Source organism: Schistocerca gregaria, chromosome 3, assembly GCF_023897955.1.
Source record: "Schistocerca gregaria isolate iqSchGreg1 chromosome 3, iqSchGreg1.2, whole genome shotgun sequence".
NCBI classification, from domain to species: domain Eukaryota; kingdom Metazoa; phylum Arthropoda; class Insecta; order Orthoptera; family Acrididae; genus Schistocerca; species Schistocerca gregaria.
Genome location: NC_064922.1, coordinates 454,007,342 through 454,030,872, shown reverse-complemented (window position 1 = coordinate 454,030,872; position 23,531 = coordinate 454,007,342). Strand labels below are relative to the sequence as shown.

Below are 23,531 nucleotides of genomic sequence, written 5' to 3'. Positions count from 1 at the left end.
TTCTTCTACGACACACGCTATACTCATAGGTAGACTTGACTCGGCATTCACCCAAAGTGGCTTCCCGGTGGCACTGGAAACACAATCATCTCAACTGAGCTTTAATGCTAATGTACACTGTTCAATTGGTTTGTTCATTACTTTGAATGGCCCTCATAGGAGTTCTGCATTGACAGTGCTTTCCCCTAGCTGAAATAACATTCCACTAAGCTCCACAGTTCACTGTCCAAGAACAATTTTGACATAATACTGAAACAAGAAATCTACCCCTAGGATCATGTCATAACCTTCACTCACAAGCGGTGCAACCTCCATGTACTGAATAAATTGAACCTTCCCTATTTGAAAATCCATGTGCACTGACTGCAATGATGTGACCTCTGCATCTCCTACTCCATGCAACCTATAACATGATGGGTCAACTTCCTTTGACTTACTAGGCTCTTACTAGCCACAGATACATGCACCCCTGTGTCAGACGAAACTTAAATTTCCTGGTTCCTATAAATCCTACCACTGAACTTCCACCTCTGCATATGTGCTTGTAGCATTGGAATCAAATGGGAACTCCTTTAGGTGGACCTTGGGCTCCCTCTGTCATTTAATTTGCATTACTGTGCATGCTTCTCCATCTTCTGTGTTGCTGATTACCACCTCTACCCCTATTCTCTTGTGGCTGGGGACACTGCTTCTGCACATGTCCTATATGATTACTCTAACACCTTATGCTAGTTGAAAACACTTATCACATACTGCAATTCCTATGTCTCTTTCCTCATACTCAACCGCCAACTAAAAAGCAGAATACAAATCCCTCAGTATACATTCATGCATCTTTCTATTCGTATATGCCAGCAACCCCATCAAAAAGACATCAAGTGCCCTCTTCTTGGCCTCTTGTACCAGGACCTCATTCGCCCCATCACTTTGTCCCAATTCATGTGCGCTCATCCATCTCTCTTCCTGAATTTTAATATCTCCAGCATTTCCTCTTTACCATCGATCTCAGCCTTTCCTGAAAGTACACTGCACTATTCTTATATCTCTGCAACAACCATTCCTTCAACTATTCAAACTCTGTTACCTTTCTTAAGGCCTCAGAACACCTCACATATGTTTCAGCTTCTCCCACAACTGCAACTTAACCATGTGCAATAGATGATTATCAGTCCAACATCTCTAGATCCACTACAAAAGAGCACACAACCTCAGAAGCTCTACCCAAAAACGGCACAATCAACCCCTTGGCAGCCAGATCTCTCTCCTGTTGTTGCACTTGAGCCAATGACAACTGCTCATCTGTGGCTACTATTACTTAAATGCATATTATCTGGTGTTGATTGAGCTACCTTTTCCAATAAAATCCATGCTGCCTCAGGTTCCAATAGACCTTGCATTCCTGACTCAGCCATTGTGTAGCTTTCAACCTTCAACATCCCAAATCTCAAATTACACAACCACAAAATGAAAAACCCCTTTACTGCTTATTATAGTAAACCACTCAAATACAACACAGAACAAAACAACATTAATTCCTATGACTTACCACTTACTCAACACATTGACTTGCATATTGGCAGAAATGGTGACAAATAAACACTCTAGAGCTGCAAACTCAGTACAAGGTGCAGAAAGTCCCAAAAAAAGTTACATTGGCTGCATCTTACACAAACCAAAGAGTACAATTCATGCACCTTTGAGAAGTGAAACAACAGGTTTCTAATACTACAAATCTCATTTCATAATAAAACAATAGTAAACGTTTCTTGGCACCCTTCCTTAATAACCAACATATCACTTCAAAAAATTTGTAAATTGCATCTCCCAATCTCTCATTCCTCCAACACATTCAAAAATGAAACTACTCATCACTCACCACCTCTTGTAACTGCTGCATGCAGATGGCTCTTGCAGATTATGTAGGTGGTGGGTCCAAACACCATACTTCAAAGATGATGCTCACTACTATGACACCAGATGAAGTATGCTGGAGTAGGGGCTGCGGGGAAGGGCACACGGCAGCTCACAGCTACAGAGAGATCCTGTGGCAATCTGTAAACATTTTATTCTCCTCTGCCTCAGGCAGGACAGGTGTCTGTCATCTCACTCACATCAAATTCTTCTCACTTGGCAATTTGGTCACTCTGCTTTGCTGAGGATGCAGCCCCATTGCCCTTGGCTCAGTAGCAACCGCTACAATGAGGATGTTACCCCAGCAGTGAACACTCTTGCCATGAGTGAACTCTTTTGCTACGAGTATACAAGACAAGTAGAGAGTCAAAGTCTTTACTACCAATTTCAAACATATGATAGGTACGATAGGCAATTACATCTCTATCATTAAAACTTTCAAAACCAGGTACACTAGGGACTCCGCTACCACCTCTTACTATGGCAACGGTAAACCATCCATTTCCATGTGAGAAAGTGTCATTTATATCCAAGCTGAAATTAAGAGAACATCCAAGAAATACACAGGGTCCATCGACAAGGGCGTTAGCTGCAACACTCTTCACTGGAATGCAATTCATCTTATCTCCTGATGTTGTTCCCCGGACAGGAGTTGACCTTGTTGCTGGAAGGCCTGGTCTGGCCTGCTGCTGGCTGGCCCTATCACCTATTTATACTTGGAAGTGTGCATATATTTTGTGAATGCATCTCTTCAAGTCATGTACAGGCCCGCATTAGGTTTTGACAGCAGCTTATGGCAGGAGTTACTTCCAATCCTGCTGAGCAAGCTGTTGTGGCAACTCTTACAACCATATCAGCCTGACATACCTTGCTACTTCATGTTGCAAAAAGTTATTATTAACAAGCCCACACCTGACTTACAGGTACATCTGCTGCAAACTTGTGCTAAAACTAACTTAGGCAGTGACATTGCTACAGAACTATATATGAAGTACAAGATTAAACCCTTACACATACCATTGTCTGTGCTGCAAGGCAGAACAAGCTAGACTGTTCAACAAGGAGCTTTTCCCTCAACAAACTTCTACTGTTTAACGACTGATAGAAAGTTTTTTTTTTTTTTTTACATATCTATAAATTTATCTGAATTAATGATGTAAATAAAATAGAAAGAAACTTCCACATGGGAAAAATATATTAAAAACAAAGATTCCAAGACTTACCAAGTGGGAAAGTACCGGTAGACAGGCACAATAAAATAACACACACACAAAATTTCTAGCTTTCGCAGCCAATGGTTGCTTCTTCAGGAAAGAGGGAAGGGGAGGGAAAGACGAAAGGATGTGGGTTTTAAGGGAGAGGGTAAGGAGTCATTCCAATCCCGGGAGGGGAAAGACTTACCTTAGGTGAAAAAAAGGATCGATATATACTCGTGCACACACACACCTACACATATCCATCCATACATATACAGACACAAGCAGACATATTTACAGGCAAAGAGTTTGGGCAGAGATGTCAGTCGAGGCGGAAGTGCAGAGGCAAAGATGATGTTGAATGACAGGTGAGGTGTGAGTGGCGGCAACTTGAAATTAGCAGAGATTGAGGCCTGGTGGATAACGAGAAGAGAGAATATATTGAAGGGCAAGTTCCCATCTCTGGAGTTCGGATAGGTTGGTGTTGGTGGGAAGTATTCAGATAACCCAGACGGTGTAACACTGTGCCAAGATGTGCTGGCCGTGCACCAAGGCATGTTTAGCCACATGGTGATCCTCATTACCAACAAACACTGTCTGCCTATGTCCATTCATGTGAATGGACAGTTTGTTGCTGGTCATTCCCACATAGAAAGTGTCACAGTGTAGGCGGGTCAGTTGGTAAATCGCGTGGGTGCTTTCACACGTGGCTCTGCCTTTGATCGTGTACACCTTCCGGGTTACAGGACTGGAGTAGGTGGTGGTGGTGGTGGTGGGAGGGTGCATAGGACAGGTTTTACACCGGGGGGCGGTTACAAGGGTAGGAGCCAGAGGGTAGGGAAGGTGGTTTGGGGATTTCATAGGGATGAACCAAGAGGTTACGAAGGTTAGGTGGACGGCGGAAAGACACTCTTGGTGAAGTGGGGAGGATTTCATGAAGGATGGATCTCATTTCGGGGCAGGATTTTAGGAAGATGTATCCCTGCTGGGGAGCCACATTCAGAGTCTGATCCAGTCCTGGGAAGTATCCTGTCACAAGTGGGGCACTTTTGGGGTTCTTCTGTGAGAGGTTCTGGGTTTGAGGGGATGAGGAAGTGGCTCTAGTTATTTGCTTCTGTACCAGGTCGGGAGGGTAGTTGCGGGATGTGAAAACTTATTTCAGGTTGTTGGTGTAATGGTTCACGGATTCAGGACTGGAGCAGATTCGTTTGCCACGAAGGCCTAGGCTGTAGGGAAGGGACCGTTTGATATGGAATGGGTGGCAGCAGTCATAATGGACGTACTGTTGCTTGTTTGTGGGTTTGATGTGGACGAATGTGTGAAGCTGGTCATTGGGCAGATGGAGGTCAACGTCAAGGAAAGTGGCATGGGATTTGGAGTAGGACCAGGTGAATCTGATGGAACCAAAGAGTTGAGGTTGGAGAGGAAATTCTGGAGTTGTTCTTCACTGTGAGTACAGATCATGAAGATGTCGTCAATAAATCTGTACCAAACTTTGGGTTGGCAGGCTTGGGTAACCAAGAAGACTTCCTCTAAGCGACCCATAAAAAGGTTGGCATACGAGGGGGCCATCCTGGTACCCATGACTGTTCCCTTTAATTGTTGGTATGTCTGGCCTTCAAAAGTGAAGAAGTTGTGGGTCAGGATGAAGCTGGCTAAGGTGATGAGGAAAGAGGTTTTAGGTAGGGTGGCAGGTGATCGGCATGAAAGGAAGTGCTCCATTGCAGTGAGGCCCTGAACATGTGGGATATTTGTGTATAGGGAAGTAGCTTCAATGGTTACAAGGATGGTTTCCGGGGGTAACAGATTGGGTAAGGATTCCCGCAACTACCCTCCCGACCTGGTACAGAAGCAAATAACCAGAGCCACTTCCTCATCCCCTCAAACCCAGAACCTCTCGCAGAAGAACCCTAAAAGTGCCCCACTTGTGACAGGATACTTCCCCTCAAACCCAGAACCTCTCGCAGAAGAACCCTAAAAGTGCCACACTTGTGACAGGATACTTCCCAGGACTGGATCAGACTCTGAATGTGGCTCTCCAGCAGGGATACGACCTCCTAAAATCCTGCCCCGAAATGAGATCCATCCTTCATGAAATCCTCCCCACTCCACGAAGAGTGTCTCTCCGCCGTCCTCCTAACCTTCGTAACCTCTTGGTTCATCCCTATGAAATCCCTAAATCACCTTCCCTACCCTCTGGCTCCTACCCTTGTAACCGCCCCCGGTGTAAAACCTGTCCTATGCACCCTCCCACCACCACCTACTCCAGTCCTGTAACCCGGAAGGTGTACACGATCAAAGCAGAGCCACGTGTGAAAGCACCCACGTGATTTACCAACTGACCTGCCTACACTGTGACGCTTTCTATGTGGGAATGACCAGCAACAAACTGTCCATTCACATGAATGGACATAGGCAGACAGTGTTTGTTGGTAATGAGGATCACCCTGTGGCTAAACATGCCTTGGTGCACGGCCAGCACATCTTGGCACAGTGTTACACCGTCCGGGTTATCTGGATACTTCCCACTAACACCAACCTACCCGAACTCCAGAGATGGGAACTTGCCCTTCAATATATCCTCTCTTCTCATTATCCACCAGGCCTCAATCTCCGCTAATTTCAAGTTGCTGCCACTCACACCTCACCTGTCATTCAACATCATCTTTGCCTCTGCACTTCCGCCTCAACTGACATCTCTGCCCAAACTCTTTGCCTGTAAATATGTCTGCTTGTGTCTGCATAAGTATGTATGGATGGATATGTGTGGGTGTGTGTGCGCAAGTATATACCTATCCTTTCTCCCCCCTAAGGTAAGTATTTCCGCTCCCGGGATTGGAATGACTCCTTACCCTCTCCCTTAAAACCCACATCCTTTCCTCTTCCCCTCTCCTTCCCTCTTTCCTGAAGAAGCAACCGTTGGCTGTGAAAGCTAGAAATTTTGTGTGTGTGTTATTTTATTGTGCCTGTCTACCGGCGCTTTCCCGCTTGGTAAGTCTTGGAATCTTTTTTTTAATATAATTTATCTGAATTTATTCATTTACATAAATAGTCCATTCTTTCGTACTCTTATCTTACACTTGGATGGATGCTTTTTGTTATGACAGTCTGGATAAACAGAAATGTCACATAATTCTATTTCTTAGACTTTATCATTCAAGCTATTTAATAGATCTATCTATCAGAGAACGTGATTCAAATGATACATTATTTCCTTCTTCTCCTGCTAACAAATTGTTCAGGAAGACTGTATCACTATGCTGGGTACAAGGGCACGTAAGGCTTCAGGGAAATGAGCAAGCATGATTGGCAGACAGAAAGTTGCTTTTAGTGAAGATTGAGAAGCCAGCACTTTAGCTATGGTATTCCTCCTTCAGGCATAGAGGTGAGACAATCTGACACTGACCTCTTCTGTTTGTCGCATTGCCCTATTCTGCACAATTCTTTTCTATGGTAAGAGGAACCACTTCTTTGTGGTGCCTGTAGTGCATACATTTCACTGTGATTGCTAATTTAAGTTGTAGTGTGATCTGCTTACTTGAGATGTGTTATCTAAGATGAACATATCGTTCTGAGCAATTACTGATTATGTACAAACATGGCAATATTCTACCACTCCAAAGACAACAGAAATAGCCTGAATGACTCATTTCAAGTGCTTATTTCATTTTGGCACAACAGGTTAAAAGCAAGTTTAAGTAGGAATATGCCTCATTTTAGCTGATGATGAGGTGAATGAGATGTTGTTGTTGTTGTCTTCAGTCCTGAGACTGGTTTGATGCAGCTCTCCATGCTACTCTATCCTGTGCAAGCTTCATCATCTCCTAGTACCTACTGCAACCTACATCCTTCTGAATCTGCTTAGTGTATTCATCTCTTGGTCTCCCTCTACGATTTTTACCCTCCACCCTGCCCTCCAACACTAAATTGGTGATCCCTTGATGCTTCAGAACATGTCCTACCAACTGATCCCTTCTTCTTGCCAGTTGTGCCACAAACTCCTCTTCTCCCCAATTCTATTCAATGCCTCCTCATTAGTTACCTGATCTACCCATCTAATCTTCAGCATTCTTCTGTAGCACCACATTTTGAAAGCTTCTATTCTCTTCTTGTCCAGACTATTTATTGTCCACATTTCACTTCCATACATGGCTACACTCCATACAAATACTTTCAGAAACGACTTCCTGACACTTAAATCTATACTCGATGTTAACAAATTTCTCTTCTTCAGAAACACTTTCCTTGCCATTGCCAGTCTACATTTTATATCCTCTCTACTTTGACCATCATCAGTTATTTTGCTCCCCAAATAGCAAAACTCCTTTACTACTTTAAGTGTCTCATTTCCTAATCTAATTCCCTTAGCATCACATCACTTAATCCAACTACATTCCATTATCCTCGTTTTGCTTTTGTTGATCATCTTATATCCTCCTTTCAAGATCCTGTCCATTCCGTTCAACTGCTCTTCAAAGTCCTTTTCTGTCTCTGACAGAATTACAATGTCACCGGCTAACCACAGTTTTTATTTCTTCTCCATGGATTGTAATACCTACTCTGAATTTTTCTTTTGTTTCCTTTACTGCTTGCTCAATATACAGATTGAATAACATCGGGGAGAGACTACAACCCTGTCTCACTCCCTTCCCAACCACTACTTCCCTTTCATGCCCCTCGACTCTTATAACTGCCATGTGGTTTCTGTACAAATTGTAAATAGCCTTTTGCTCCCTGTATTTTACCCCTGCCACCTTTAGAATTTGAAAGAGAGCATTCCAGTCAACATTGTCAAAAGCTTTCTCTAAGTCTACAAATGCTAGGAACGTAGGTTTGCTTTTCCTTAATCTTTCTTCTAAGATAAGTCATAAGGTCAGTATTGCCTCACGTGCTCCAGTATTTCTGTGGAATCCAAACTGATCTTCCCTGAGGTCGGCTTCTACTAGTTTTTCCATTCGTCTGTAAAGAATTCGTGTTAGTATTTTGCAGCTGTGCCTTATTAAAGTGATTGTTCGGTAATTTTCACATCTGTCAACACCTGCTTTCTTTGGGATTGGAATTATTCTATTCTTCTTGAATTCTGAGGGTATTTCGCCTGTTTCATACATCTTGCTCACCAGATGGTAGAGTTTTGTCAGGACTGGCTCTCCCAAGGCCGTCAGTAGTTCCAATGGAATGTTGTCTACTCCGGGGGCCTTGTTTCGACTCAGGTCTTTCAGTGCTCTGTCAAACTCTTCACGCAGTATTGTATCTTCCATTTCATCTTCATCCTCATCCTCTTCCATTTCCATTATATTGTTCTCAAGTACATTAATCTTGTATAGACCCTCTATATACTACTCCTACCTTTCTGCTTTCCCTTCTTTGCTTAGAACTGGGTTTCCATCTGAGCTCTTGATATTCATACAAGTGGTTCTCTGTTCTCCAAAGGGCTCTTTAATTTTCCTGTAGGCAGTATCTATCTTTCCCCTAGTGAGATAAGCCTCTCCATCCTTACATTTGTCCTCTACCCATCCCTGCTTAGCCATTTTGCACTTCCTGTCGATCTCATTTTTGAGACGTTTGTATTCCTTTTTGCCTGCTTCAATTACTGCATTTTTATATTTTCTCCTTTCATCAATTAAATTCAATATTTCTTCTGTTACCCAAGGATTTCTACTAGCCCTCGTCTTTTTACCTACTTGATCCTCTGCTGCCTTCACTATTTCATCCCTGAAAGCTACCCATTCTTCTACTACTGTATTTCTTTCCCCAGTTCCTGTCAATTGTTCCCTAATGCTCACCCTGAAAATCTCTACGACCTCTGGTTTAGTCAGTTTATCCAGATCCAATCTCCTTAAATTCCTACCTTTCTGCAGTTTCTTCAGTTTTAATCTACAGTTCATCACAAATAGATTGTGGTCAGATTCCACATCTGCCCCTGGAAATGTCTTAAAATTTAAAATCCGGTTCCTAAATCTCTGTCTTACCATTATATAATCTGTCTGAAACCTTCAAGTATCTCCAGGCCTCTTCCATGTATACAGCCTTCTTTTATGATTCTTGAACCAATTGTTAGCTATGATTAAGTTACGCTCTGTGCAAAATTCTACCCGGCGGCTTCCTCTTTCATTTCTTACCCGCATCCATATTCACCTACTATGTTTCCTTTGCTCCCTTTTCCTACTATCGAATTCCAGTCGCCCATGACTATTAAATTTTCGTCTCCCTTCACTACCTGAATAATTTCTTTTATCTTATCATACACTTCATCAACTTCTTCATCATCTGCAGAGCTAGTTGGCATATAAACTTGTACCACTGTAGGAGGCATGGGCTTCGTGTCTGTCTTGGCCACAATAATGCATTCACTATGCTGTTTGTAGTAGCTTACCCACACTCCTATTTTTTAAATTCATTATTAAACCTACTCCTGCATTACCCCTTTTTTATTTTGTATTTCTAACCCTGTATTCACCTGACCAAAAGTCCTGTTCCTCCCACCACTGAACTTCACTAATTCCCACTATATCTAACTTTAACCTATCCATTTCCCTTTTTAAATTTTCTAACCTACCTGCCCGATTAAGGGATCTGATATTCCATGCTCCGATCCGTGGAATGCCAGTTTTCTTTGTCCTGATAACGACGTCCTCTTGAGTAGTCCCCGACCGGAGATCCGAATGGGGGACTATTTTGTCTCCGGAATATTTTACCCAAGAGGACGCCATCATCATTTAATCATACAGTAAAGCTGCATGAATGTGATATTCATTTAAAAATTTTTTGTATTGTCAGACTCCACCATAAGTTAGAAATGAGCCTCTTAATGTTTTATTTTGTTAATTACACTTTAGTGTAGGTGCAGTAATTTAGTGTAGGAGCTAAAGGCTAAAATTTATGAACATAGCCTTTTATCTGTAGCTTTGACAGCATATGAATATGGTCCAGCTCCACCTACCCTTATCTCTGCCCCCACTCCCCACCGCCCACCCCTCTCCCCACCCATCTCCTACTCGTACCATCTGTGCATCTACTTTTTTTTTTTGTCTGTCAATCTCATCATCTCCCTCCTACCCCATCTTTATGCCTAGCTATCCCCATTCGCAGATATACCCCCTGCAACACTTTCAGATACTACCAAGATAACTTGTCAGATGTGCAGAGCAGCCTAGATGTCAGTCACTACCAACTCTAGGTGGTACATAGCCCCCCTCCCCCCACCACCACACAGTACTTTCTTCCAGACAATAAGTAGTATGTGTGCCAAATGCAGTGGAACTCAGTCCAATGGTTTAGGAGGAGATGTGAAACAGACCAACACACGAATTTAGTAGTAGGAATCACATTTCAGTCATCGCATTTTGAGAGAAACAAGCTCTCATCTTCAGGATAGGCTTACATCGTAATCACAGCCTCACTTCCATTTATAGTGGACAAGCCTAAAGCTCCAGATATCAAGCACCCTAAAAACCTTTCCTAGTCATCGTCATACTTTCAATTATCTTATGTGAAACATGGCTCATTACATACATGTGAAATCTAGTACTTGAATAAAACATGACTACTTTGAATTGTAAGAGAAGGAAGAAGTTTTATTGAAAACATCATCTTGCAAAAGATTCTCTGTTAAAGATGAGAATGTTGACAATTGCTGCAGTACCCAAAAGTGCATCTTATTTTGCTATGCATTGTCTAATACACAAAATACTTAAACACTTAACCTATTATCAACAGAAGCTGGGCTCTATTGTAATTTGGCCATGCTGATGTCGTGTTTCCTGAACCCCCCCCCCCCCCCATGTGATAGCCAGTATGGTTATTGAGAAGACTGTTTCTTTGCGTTAGTAATGCATAAAATGATCTGTTTCACTGTCTGTAATGGATTTTCTGTAAATACTAAATAAGAGTTCTTCTGCACATTATATTGACTATGCTTTTTATTCCAGGTTTTGGAGCACCTGTTCCTAGAACAACACTTGGGAGAATTGCTGCAGTTATCTTCTCTGCTATTGGCATTCCTTTACATTTACTCCTAGTTCTTAATATTGGAATGTTGGTTGCTGTGAAATTACAGCATTTGTCTATGACTTGGCAGCGTGGGACATCATTTATTGCTGCCATGATTGTCTGCTGCTTCACCTATAATGGTATGCATCTAAAAATAATGTTAATAATTTTTAAATGAATGATTGCATGCCATTGGCTCTGTACCAATAGACGAGTCACTTAAACGTGATCAGAAACTTACAAGACAGGAGAGACTTCATCACATAGGGCTTTTCTGAAGTTTTATTTTAGACTTTGATTACAGAAGTGAGTCTGTTGTATCTGGAATGATTTTTAACTTTGCAGCAGTGTGTGAGGTTATATAAAATTTCCTGGCACATGAAAACTGTGTACCAGACTGAAACTTGAACTCAGGATCTTTGTCTTTCATCAGCAAGTCCACTTGTCTGTGAAAGGCAAAAGCCCCAGTTCCAGTCTCAGGCTGGCACACAGTTTTAATCTACTGGGAAGTTTCAGTAGTATCATGTGTTCTCGGTGTAGGTTCTGGAAACTAAAACACAATTATGTCTTCTGCTTACTAGATAAGTTCTAATTCTATGAAAAGACAGCCCACAGAATATACTCATTTTCTTTCTGTAAAACAGATCATTGTTGGGATAGTCTAAGACCTCCAAAAAGAAGTTTTTTAGGGACTGTCAGAATAAAATATCAATGTAACGTTATATTACCTTTCCTATTACAAAATGCTATATACACTCTATTTCTTACAATAAATGTCACACATTTAACATCACTCTGTACATTATCATTTTTTTCAGGCTCATCACCAGCAATCTGCAGACTAATATAAAACGGATTTGTCCCTTGAAACAACCCATTTTTAACTTTATACTCTTTTTTTTCAAGATCTGTCCAAGACTTAACTTTAGTTATATCTGCACTTTGTTCTGGTTTAGAATACGTTACAAACTTAAACCTATTCCTTCTAGTATATTTATGCCAAGGTACCCCAGATGCTTTCTGGGGATTCAACTCAAAAGCACCCATTTTATTACTACATGCTATATGCACTTTCTCCAATGCACCCTGATCTTCAAATATCTTATTGTTAGCTTTATCATCAAGAGTTAGTCTTTCAATCCTAACATTAACCCTATACACATATGTTACAATTTTATTAATAATTACAGAACTATATTTGTTACCAAAAAAACTTAAATTCATCAGTAATATCGTTGCAATGTTCCAAAATTCTTTGCTTTCTCATCATGCTTCTCAATAGCGGCCATTTTTTACCATACTCAAAGCGTACACCCATCATTGGAATTTTTTCACATACCTTGTGGAGGGAAGAATCTTACCTAACAGAAAGCAGAGCAACTTTAACATTCCATAGTCTGGGCTCGAGAGTAAGTCTAAAAGGGAATAATAAAAAATGGAATCCATCAAGAGTTGATACTTGGTGTCCATCTCTGTGTAACCTATGTAAGTGATATCTAGACACATTATAATGTCATGGTTTTTTTTTTTTTTTTTTTTTTTTTTTTTTTTTTTCTTTTTTTTTTTTTTCTGGTGAGTAGTTTGGACATGGGTCTCAAAAAATCCCATTGACACCTAATTCAGTAGTCAAGCAGCTGTGCAGATATGTTATTGCTATCTCTTATTCTTACAAAAAATCTTTATAATGTAATTTCAGAAACAAATAGTAATGATTTGGTTTCCAAAGACTGATATCTTCAATGTACAGATTAACACACAAAATTCCATGGTACCCACATGAATCATAGTTAAAATGAAATATTCCCATCTCTTTAGATGGATGGGAAGTAACAAACATCTTGGAAATTGAACCATTGTAAAGGAACTGGTTCTTTCTGTCAACTTTGGAACTGTGGAAATTTTGTCAGGTTGGTTACAAATCAATACTTGCTCAGACAAATTGGTTTCCTGATGCAGTACCACTTCAAGTAAGCAATCACACTAAAATTTTACTAAGCATTCAGTGCATATAGTGACTTTATTGTGCTTTCTGGTTACAATAGATATAAGTAACATGTCAACCACATCAGTTATTCAGCAAGGTGTGATAACTAGTCTGTTGAAAATCGAAGGACTGCGAACTGCTCCTATATGCATTGGCTAAAATCATACCAAATGTATGACATCAGTGATCAAAATTTCATTTAATGAAAAGTTCTTTGCTGCAAGACTTGTACAGAACTGCCAATATATATATATATATATATATATATATATATATATATATATATATATATATATAAACATGAGAACTGCCACTTCACTGGAATCTCCAGGAGGACCCTGAGGCAATAAGCAGTGCAACTTTGAGCCACTGTGGCCTCACAGTTGATTTGCATATGTCCAGACCAAAGCCCTATATCCATGCAGTGAGTGTCTCGCACACCTTGCAACATCATTGGGTAAGGTTGTACCAGTATCAGAGAATATCTCTCGAAGTCAATGGAAGGCATTACATGCTCATGTTGTAGCTATCTCTAAGGGAAATCTCCAAGACATCCAATTTTATAATGGATCACCACGTGCCAGAACGTGTTATGGGGACATAACAGGTACCCAACTCATCATACAGTATGTGATCAAAAGTATCCAGACACCGCCAAAAACGTATGTTTTTCATATTAGGTACATTGTGCTGCCACCTGCTGCCAGGTACTCCATATCAGCAACCTCAGTAGTCATTAGACATCTTGAGAGAGCAGAATGGGGTGCTCCGCAGAAATCAGACTTTGAACATGGTCAGGTGATTGGGTGTCACTTGGGTCATATTCTGTACATGATACTTCCACATTCCTAAACATCCCTAGGTCCACTGCTTTTAATGTGATAGCGAAGTGGAAATGTGAAGGGACATGTACAGCACAAAAGCACACAGGCCAACCTCATCTGTTGACTGACAGACTGCCGACAGTTGAAGAGGGTCATAATGTGAAATAGGCAGACATCTATCCAGACTATCACACAGGAACTCCAAATTGCATCAGGATCCACTGCAAGTACTATGACCGTTAGGCAGGAGGTGAGAAAATTTGGATTTCATGGTTGAGCGGCTGCTCATAAGCCACACATCACGCCGATAAGTGCCAAATAGCACCTCACTTGGTGTAAGGAGTATAAAAATAGGACGATTGAACAGTGGAAAAATGTGTGGAGTGACAAATTACAGTACACAATGTGGTGATCCGATGACACAGTGTGGGTATGGCGAATGCCCAGTGAAAGTCATCTGCCAGTGTGTGAAGTGCCAACAGTAAAATTCAGTGCCAACGGTAAAATTTGGAGGCAGTGATGTTATGGTGTGGGTGTGTTTTTCATGGGCAGGACTTGCACTTTCTGTTGATTTGCGTGGCACTATCACAGCACAGGCCTATGTTGATGTTTAAAGCACCTTCTTGCTTCCCATTGTTGAAGAGCAATTCGGGGATGGTGATTGCATCTTCCAACACGATCAAGCACCTGTTCATAATGCACGACCTGTGGTGGAGTGGTTACACAACAAAAACATCCCTGTAATGGACTGGCCCCACAGAGTGCCGACCTGAATCCTATAGAACACCTTTGGGATGTTTTGGAATGCCAACTTCATGCCAGGCATCACCAATCGATATCGATATCTCTCCTCAGTGCAGCACTCCATAAAGAATGGGCTGCCATTCCCCAAGAAACCTCCCAGCACCTGATTGAACATATGCCTGTGAGAGTGGAAGCTGTCATCAAGGCTAAGGGTGGTTGCCTGTGAGAGTGGAAGCTGTCATCAAGGCTAAGGGTGGGTCAACACCATACTGAATTCCAGGATTAGTGATGGAGGGTGCCACGAACTTTTAAGTCCTTTTCAGCTGTGTGTCCGAATACTTTTGATCACATAGAGTATGTATCTGTCATTCTGAACCACAAAAATCTTACCCTTATGGTCCACTTCTGTCAAAGAGAGAAGTTGAAAAATCTAAAATCATGAGATAGAACTTACCTTCAGGAGAAATGTCAGTACTGCTGATAGACATCTATAAAAGTACACAACTGTAGATTTTGGAAGTAATATCTCCTATCTGTTGTAAGGTCCCTGTCATCCAAGTGCCTGAGTGACTTGCCCTTCATTTTTAACCTTGTCCAGTAATTCCTGAGGAAGCAAAAAAAAAAGAAGAAGAAGAAGGAATGCTGTTGGAATTTTATAAGGGCCTAAAGGCAATACTGACATTTTTACTGAAGATTAGTAATGGCCAGATATACCGTCTCATAGTAAAGTCTCTTGTAGCTTTCCGAGAGAATTTTCCATTGATACAAAGAGAATATTTTAGCACTTGGAAATAACCTGGATTAGCAATGAACTATGAATAGTGCAAGGTATCACATAAGGAAAGGAAAAGTAGCTGTAGGACACACATTTTGGCTTTTGCTGATAACTTGTAGGACTGTTAACTCCACTGTTTAAGAAACGAACACAGAGCAGGATGGACTCCTATGTACGGCTGTGACATTTCATATTGATGCTACTGCAGTAGATACTATAAATATTAACTATACTTCTCATGCCTTGGACCTACATAGAAGGTTAAAAACAAGTTAAGAGTGTTATTAACAAAAATGTGGGCAAGGGTAGAGGAAAAACATCAGACATATGGGAGTTTGGGTCTGGCCATGAGTCGTGCACAGATAACCAGAGCAGTTGAGGTGACTGGTTGCATAAAGCGGGAAATCCGGGTTCGAGTCCCAGTCTGGCACAAATTTTCATTATGGTCATTTGATTATACAGCTGATTGTTGTCTGTATTTGCAACTGTCAATACATTTCATGAAATTTTTTAACTGTTAAACAGTTGCCAGTATAGTTTACCTAAACATGATAATCAAATGTTAAAAATGAAATACGTCTATGCTGAACAGTTGGGACAAATCATAAAGAAATATATTATGTCACTAAATCATAAATAGTGACTGGTTCACAGCATTTAGAGATAAATTACAAGAAGAACTCTGAGGAAAAATTTAAGACAGGTGTAAATGGAACATTTAACTCGAATAACTGTTTTTTGCAGCACTCTGAGTCTTGTTTTCCCTAACACAAAGAAGTATGGACTTGAGGATAAGGAAGGATAATGGAGTATCATTTCTCACTGGTAAACGAGAGCTCTACCAAATACAGAGGGCGAACCATGCCAATAGCCAAAACTACATTACCACCATTGTTGTAAACTACTCCTCTCTGTTCTTAAAAAAAAAAAATCAAAACATGAGTACTATGTTCATAAATTCCAAGAATAACGCAAAAATAGTTTGGGACTTTTATTAAAAAAAAGAAGCAAGCAAAGCTAGGGATCCAAATGAAACTGAGACCACAAAGAAAATGTTTAGTAGAAATTTTGATACATTCAAATCACTTGCCACAAAATTCATTGATTATCTCCTCATCATGGCAGGAAACATTGCACCTACAAATAAGCAACCAAATACATATGTATTAGGCTTACTTGAGCAGACACTGCATCAGAATTCACCAGGTCATTAAAAATGACTAATTTTAATGTCTATTATTGTATTTCTAGCAGACTATTAAAATCTCATGCATAGCCTTCCCCTTATGTTCCCTTTGTCATTAATCAGTACTATAGTAAGGTGGAGATATGTCAAACACCCATATTGAAAGACCGATCTCACTTCTTTGTGTCTTCTCAAGACCTATTGAGAAAGTAGCCTATAATGGAATACTGACTCACTTATCTGGGCAGAACTTATTAACTGTCCTTCAGTTTAACTTTGATTTTGATAAAGGATTGCATACAGAGACAAAAAGACCTCACAAATAAAGTCCTAACAGAACTAAATATTTTGTGATCTAGCTAAAGCCTTAGAATGTGTGAATAAAAAATTTATACTTTGCAAACTAAATTGTTATGGCATTAAAGGCATTCCTCTTGTGTGAGTGGAATCTTATCTTCACAGCAGAAATCAGAAGGTATCACTGACAGATTTTATCACAGGCATGATTCCCACCTCAAAATGGGAAACATAACATGTGGAGTCCCACAAATGTTGGTAATACCCCCCCCCCCCTTGCCCTTAACCAACATAAATGATCTACCAATTAGTTCAAAGAGTGGTGTACAAACTGTAATGTTTACTGATAAAGCATAAGTATAGTAATCAAGGACACAAACAAAACCTTACCATCCACAGTTCAGATTATAGCTGAACAGGTTTCAAATGATTCACAGTTAATGGTTAAAGTTTTAATCTCATAAAGACTCAAATTGTAGGCATTGGTGGTCATATGCTATGTGAACCCACTGTGTTCCTTAAGGGGAGATTTACCTTTGCAGGGGACAAAATAGGAAAAAAAATATTTTCTTGCACATAAACATTCCTGGGAGTGTATTTTACTAGAGAAACATGTTTTCTAAGGGCATTTTAGCCATTAAAGGTTTTAAATATTCATTTACATTAAGGGCAGCACATGTTGCCATGTCCCCCTTTTGCCTTCTGTCAACTTCTTGAACTTCAGAAACCTAATTTGCTGATTTGTGAAAATATTTCATGCTCGCAGTTGGCTGCCCAATTTGTGTTCTGCATTCACTTGTTCCTTGTCCTTCAAGTACCCAAATGAATCATTTAACAGTGACATATGGTCTAGAATTCCTGGAACAGTATTTGTAGGTAAAGATACATTGAATTTGGGTGTTTATGATGCATGGGCATACAACCTGGGGAAAATATGGTGATGGCATGATCCAAATTGGATGCTGTCCATGTGAAGAAAGCAGATTATGAAATGACTATGGTAGCTAGGAAGGCAGGAATGCACTCAAGGAATGCTAAGAGAGCCAGGGAGGATGAAGAAAATGCAGATGACCCAGGATATGGTGCAGGGCTGTTCTAACATCAGTAACAAACTATCAAACTATGTTCATCTTTAAAGCTGGATTCCTGAGATTTTATTTTTTTAATGATTAGTTAAATTTTATTCAGGAACTTATCATCATAGAACATGAAACTTACACAACCTACAGAAACTGGGGTGAACATCAATGATGCATTTTTGAGAGAAGTTCATTTTAATATTTTAGAAGCTTAAATATGAGGAAAGCTTTTACAACTTGCAAAAAATTATCTACAAAATAAATTGTGTGAGTGACTTATCTACAAAAACAGGTCAATGGAGAAAGACTCTTGCTCCTCCAGCCATTAAAATTTTATAAATTATCAAGAACCATTCACAAGATAAATGCACCTAAAATTGACAAACTTTACATTGTAAGTATATAAGGTACAATCTCCCCTTAAAGTCCAATTGAATAACAAGGTAAAATGGAATCAAACACATAGATAAACTAATCAGCAAGCCTCAGTTCACTATGTTTTGTCCTTAAAAGCAGCTCTCATTGTATTGATCTGAAGACTAATGTTGGCTTGTTTTAGATATTTTAATTTCTTGCTGTTCTACAGAATTAGTCTGGAGCAGTGTATCTCAAGCAAAAAGTGTGTGCTTATTCAGCAGAAATGAATGGTAAAAACAGATAACTCCACACCTTGCCCCAAAGTGTTTTTAAGTGGCTCAGAATTCTTACACCTACTTCTTAATACATTTACTCCTTAATGGGCTTTTTGGCAGCAATAATCAGTTCCAGCTGAATTGTAATAAGCACAATCACTATACATGGCACATAAAAATTTTGAGGTAGACTTTGTCTTCTTTCCTGTATTTTGAATGGTAGTTATGTACTTTGGCAAAAAGTATTCAGCTAGTTACCATCCTACATAAAGCAAGAAATTGGAAATCTGTCATTTCAAAATTAAATTAAAAATTTATCTCAGTAGCCTCTCTTTCTCAAAGTTGTGTGATATAGTTTCCAAGAACCAAAAAATTCTGTTAGCTGCATGTCAAGAAGCAATGTTCATTTTAAAGCTTCATGAGAAATGTACTGTGAACAGGACCCTCTACCCAATAGTCTTATCTTCCTCTGGCCTATCATCCCCTCCCAGTCGACATGTACACATCATTTTCATTGTGCCCCACACAAACTCATCGGCTGTGGTGACCATGTGTTGGCTTCCTGTCTCATGCACCTGCTGCCCCTTTCCCAAATACCTATCCCACACACATGCTGCCTCCCTCTGAGGCATCAACTCCATCTCCCTCACACATCCTCCCACTTTTTGTTTTTATGAAACTTTTCTTATCATTTATCTACTAACAAAATAAATTAACACCCAGTCTTTGTTTATTTTACCTTAAACTTGGTAGAAGCTGAATTTGAGGAAGATTGGTTGGGGTTCCAAAAAAAAATATAGGAATACGGTAGGCAATGCTGAGAATCTGTGACATTTACTAGAAGATACAATGAAGAAAGGCAAACCTACATTTATAGCATTTGTAGATTTAGAGAAAGCTTTTGACATTGTTGACTGGTCTACACTCACTGAAATTTTGAAGGTAGCAGGGATAAAATACAAGGAGCAAAAGATAATTTACAACTTGTACAGAAACCAGTCTGCAGTTATAGAAGTCAAAGGATGTTAAAGGGAAGTAGTGGTTGGAAAGGGAATGAGGCAGGTTTGTAGCTTATCCCCAATGTTATTTAGTCTGTACATTGAGCAAGCAGTAAAGGAAAGCAAGGACAAATTTTAAAATGGAACTCAAGTGAAGAGAGAAGAAATAAAAACTAAGTTTTGCCAGTGACATAGTAATTCTGTCATAGATGTCAGAAGACTTGGGAGAGCAGTTGAACAGAATGGATAGTGTCTTGGAGTTCAAATGGATGTAGGTTGTAGTAGTTGTGCAGAGATGAAAAGCCTTACATAGTACAGACTAGCAAGGAGAGCCGCAGGAAACCAGTCTTCAGACTGAAGATGATAACGACAATGGTAACAACAGTAACAACAAAAGTTTTAATTAAGAATATGTCAGTCATTTACAATTTTGAATTCACTGAGGTTACAAATAATTTGAGATGAGTTTGTAGTAATATGAGAGGAAATTGTAAATTATGGGAATGATAGATTAAATGCCAATGAAATTCAAGAAAAGATGTGCTCTTAAAGTTGCTGAACCTTCTTTATTGGAATAGTAACTGCTCTCACAATTCGTCCTAACAGATTATAGTTGTGTGCTATATTGAATTTCACACCATCATATTTTCCTTTTTTAGTCAGTGCTCTTACCAACATACCCATTAAAGCAGAGTCAATTACTGTAGCGTATGGTCATTTTTTTCATCCACAAAACCCTGACTCCTCTTGGGGATCACTAAATATAAATTATGAAAAATGATCAGTGAGATTTTGTACTACTCCTTGAGGGATGTTGAAGGAGGAAAATGGATACGTAATTGTATTTCCAACACACATCACACTAGCTCACTTGTGGAATTCAAGAAAGATTTGTTATTTGATTTTCAAACCAATGTTTAACCAGCTATGTGTTGACATAATTATCTTAGAAGATGTGATCCCCTACTGGGAACAACACCTGTACCTCTGAATGAATGATGTCACCTAATACACATTTATACACATTACCATTTACCTTTCCATTAATATGACCATAGGTACTATTGAAACTCATGATATGACATCCTAGACTAATACAGAAGCTTCAATACTTGGAAGAAGACAATACCCACAATGCCCTTCAGATTCAAATGTGTATTGCAATGCACAACAGGGTAAAAGTAATCTGGTCAATCAAGATTTTGTTGCTAATAGTAGAGATTTAATTATATTCCTTGCACCTCTGAAAGTTCATTTATCATTCACCTACTTTGAAAACAGTTTGAGAATAGTAGTTCAAACATCAGTGTTTTGTTTCAGCAATTCTTACCACACTGTATTTACTGATAATGTGTTCTCTAGACATATTCATCACTCACCAGTTACTTTCAATATGCTCACAAGTTATATTAGTCCTCTTGAATGTGATTTTGTCATGATCAGTAAGTTGTTTTTCAATTAATGTATATATGAAGTTTTACTATGAATCCTGTCCTTTCATTTGCAGCTGAGTGTACACTTAAACAAAACTTCTTTAGAACTGTTCATTCATTCATTCATATGTATTGTTTCATAAACCCCATAGTGAAAAAGAGCCTTCAGTGATGTGGGACCATCAAATTATAAATTAACAGGCAGCTACTGCAACCTGCTTTTGTAAAATATACTAACAACAGGTTATGACTAGTGCTAATCTATTCACAATGATAATTATAGGAATCACTATATATCCTTTTGCCCAAGGCTTTGCCCATGTATGTGTTCAGCACATATATTGCACACATTCCCTCCTTGTGTTTCTGTGTCCACTTCTTCCTTCTACTGCCTCTCTGTCCACATCATCCCCCCCACCTCTATTTTTCTATCTCCTCTCCACAATCTCTGTCTCTTCATCTCCTCCCTCTCCTCTCTTCTTGCATCTCCTCTGCCCCTTTCTCTGACCATATCTTACTCCCTGCTCCCTCTATCTACATCATCCTTCCCTTTTCTCTGTCCACCTCCTCCCCCTCCCCCTCCCCTCTTCCTTTTCAACCTGGCCACTATTTCTCTACATGTGCCATCTACCTCCTGTATCTACCCATCCTACACCCGTTCTCTATCCATCTCTTCCTCCCTCTCTTTCTGACCATCCCCTTCCCCTGCACATCTGCATGTGTATACCCCTAGGTATACCTGCACAACACACTTGTTGTGGAAATCAGCCTTTTAGCCCATACCTCTGTTCCTACAGGAGCTAGAAGATTCTAACTGCCACAGTGCTGGTTCTCATACCAAAACTGCTAAAAATCAGTCCAGTGGTTTAGAAAAAGATGCTGAACACACATACATCATGTAAATTCAAAGAAAAGTGGCTTCTTTCAAAAGCGCCACTCCTCCTCCTCTTCTAATTTTCCTCTTTGTCTCCCCCTGTCCTCTCATCCCCTAAGGGATATGCCCTTCATTTTTAACATTCCAAGATCTATCCCTCTCTCCACCTCCAAGCAAAGAAGTATTGGTTCTGAAAGTCATGATAGTGTCATATGTTTTTACTGTGTCTGTCAATGATTGTGGTATTTTGCCTCTTGAAGGTAAGTAATGACCAGCAATTTGTGTCATAATTTTTGAGTGAAATTTCTTTTTGATGCATTTAGTAGACTTTCACACAAGAATATAAAACTGTGGGTTTTTAAATTAAAATTGTAATCAATATATAATCACAAGTACCTTATTGGAGATCGGTAACAGCCTCTTCCACCAGTATATAAGAACCAAACTTTTTTCAATCAACAATTAGCAAAAGAAACACCCCGAGGAAGGCCACTTACAATAGTGGCGAAAATGTCAGAAGTTTTACACACTGACAATGCATCATGGACCCAGAAGAGTTTTATTTATTATGATAAAATTCATTAAATAGTGGGTTCTGTGACCGCTCACATCCATTCAAAACGTCAGAGGCAGCAACAGAAGTGTTGTGGTTGTGTCAAGCCTATTCAGATTAGTTCTTCAGTGGCCTAATAACCATGGACAGGTACTGGATGTATCAATGTGATCCCAAGGTAAAGGAGCAAAGCAAGCATGGAAATATAGATTCACCTCTGTCAAAACAGATGATGACCTACCCATCATCAGGTAAGCTGGAGCTGAGTGTTTCTTGGACTGCCATGGTGTGGTGCTGAGAAATTATGCTCATAAAGGGGAAAACTATCACCAGAGCATACTCTCAAAACCTTCTGACAAAAGCATGGGAGGCTGTGAAGAAGCAGCAATGCAGGAGCTGTCAAAGAGGATGTTCTTGCTCTACAGCATGTGTGACTGCACAGAATCCAGTCACACATGTTGCTTATTTGTGCTTCCAAAATATGGCCCTATCCCCCCCCTCTCCCCACCAAAATATTCACCCTGAATAGCACCCAGTAACTTCTTCCACTTTCCTCAGATGAAGAAACCATTGTGTGGCAGCCATTTTGACAAACTTCTACAACCAAGGTCTCCACTTCACCATCCATCTTTGGAGACACTTTACCACACTGTGGAGTGAATATCTAGAGGAGGACTAACACCATCACCGAGTTTCATAATCACACCTTGATGTTTAGAGGTGACAAAATTTTATGATTACCTCTTGCACATTGTGTGTCGAGATAAAGGTAGTCTGATTACTTACAGTACTTTTCAAAATCCAAGCTGTTTGCTGCTAAGAATTTTTTTCTATTTGTTTTTCCATTCTGTTTTAAATTATCTATTCAACATTTTAAAATACTGCCAATAATGAGATGTGTTGGTAACTAAAACCCTGTTTTGAAACATATTGCTCTGAAATGATTGTTTACATAATTAACTTAGTATATTACAAAGCTGAGTTGAACATCAGTGGATTGTTTTACTAATAATTTCATAACCACTTAAATATTTATTTTTAAGAGAGCCAGCAGTA

At 39.8% G+C, this 23,531-nt stretch overlaps 1 protein-coding gene across 4 annotated transcripts in view; it reads left to right on the top strand.

Moving 5' to 3' along the window:
* The window catches only part of LOC126354000 (uncharacterized), a 268,502-nt gene that overhangs the window by 227,520 nt on the left and 17,451 nt on the right, over positions 1-23,531 (top strand). For 2 of the 4 annotated variants that reach the window (XM_050003308.1, XM_050003306.1), the window contains exon 3: positions 11,036-11,236. The exons of 1 other annotated variant lie outside the window; for it this stretch is intronic. In XM_050003308.1, coding sequence (XP_049859265.1) covers positions 11,036-11,236 — 201 coding nt within the window. Of the gene's footprint in view, positions 1-11,035; positions 11,237-23,033; positions 23,122-23,531 lie in introns of those variants that run through there. One more of the 4 variants, XM_050003309.1, reaches the window with a different exon arrangement.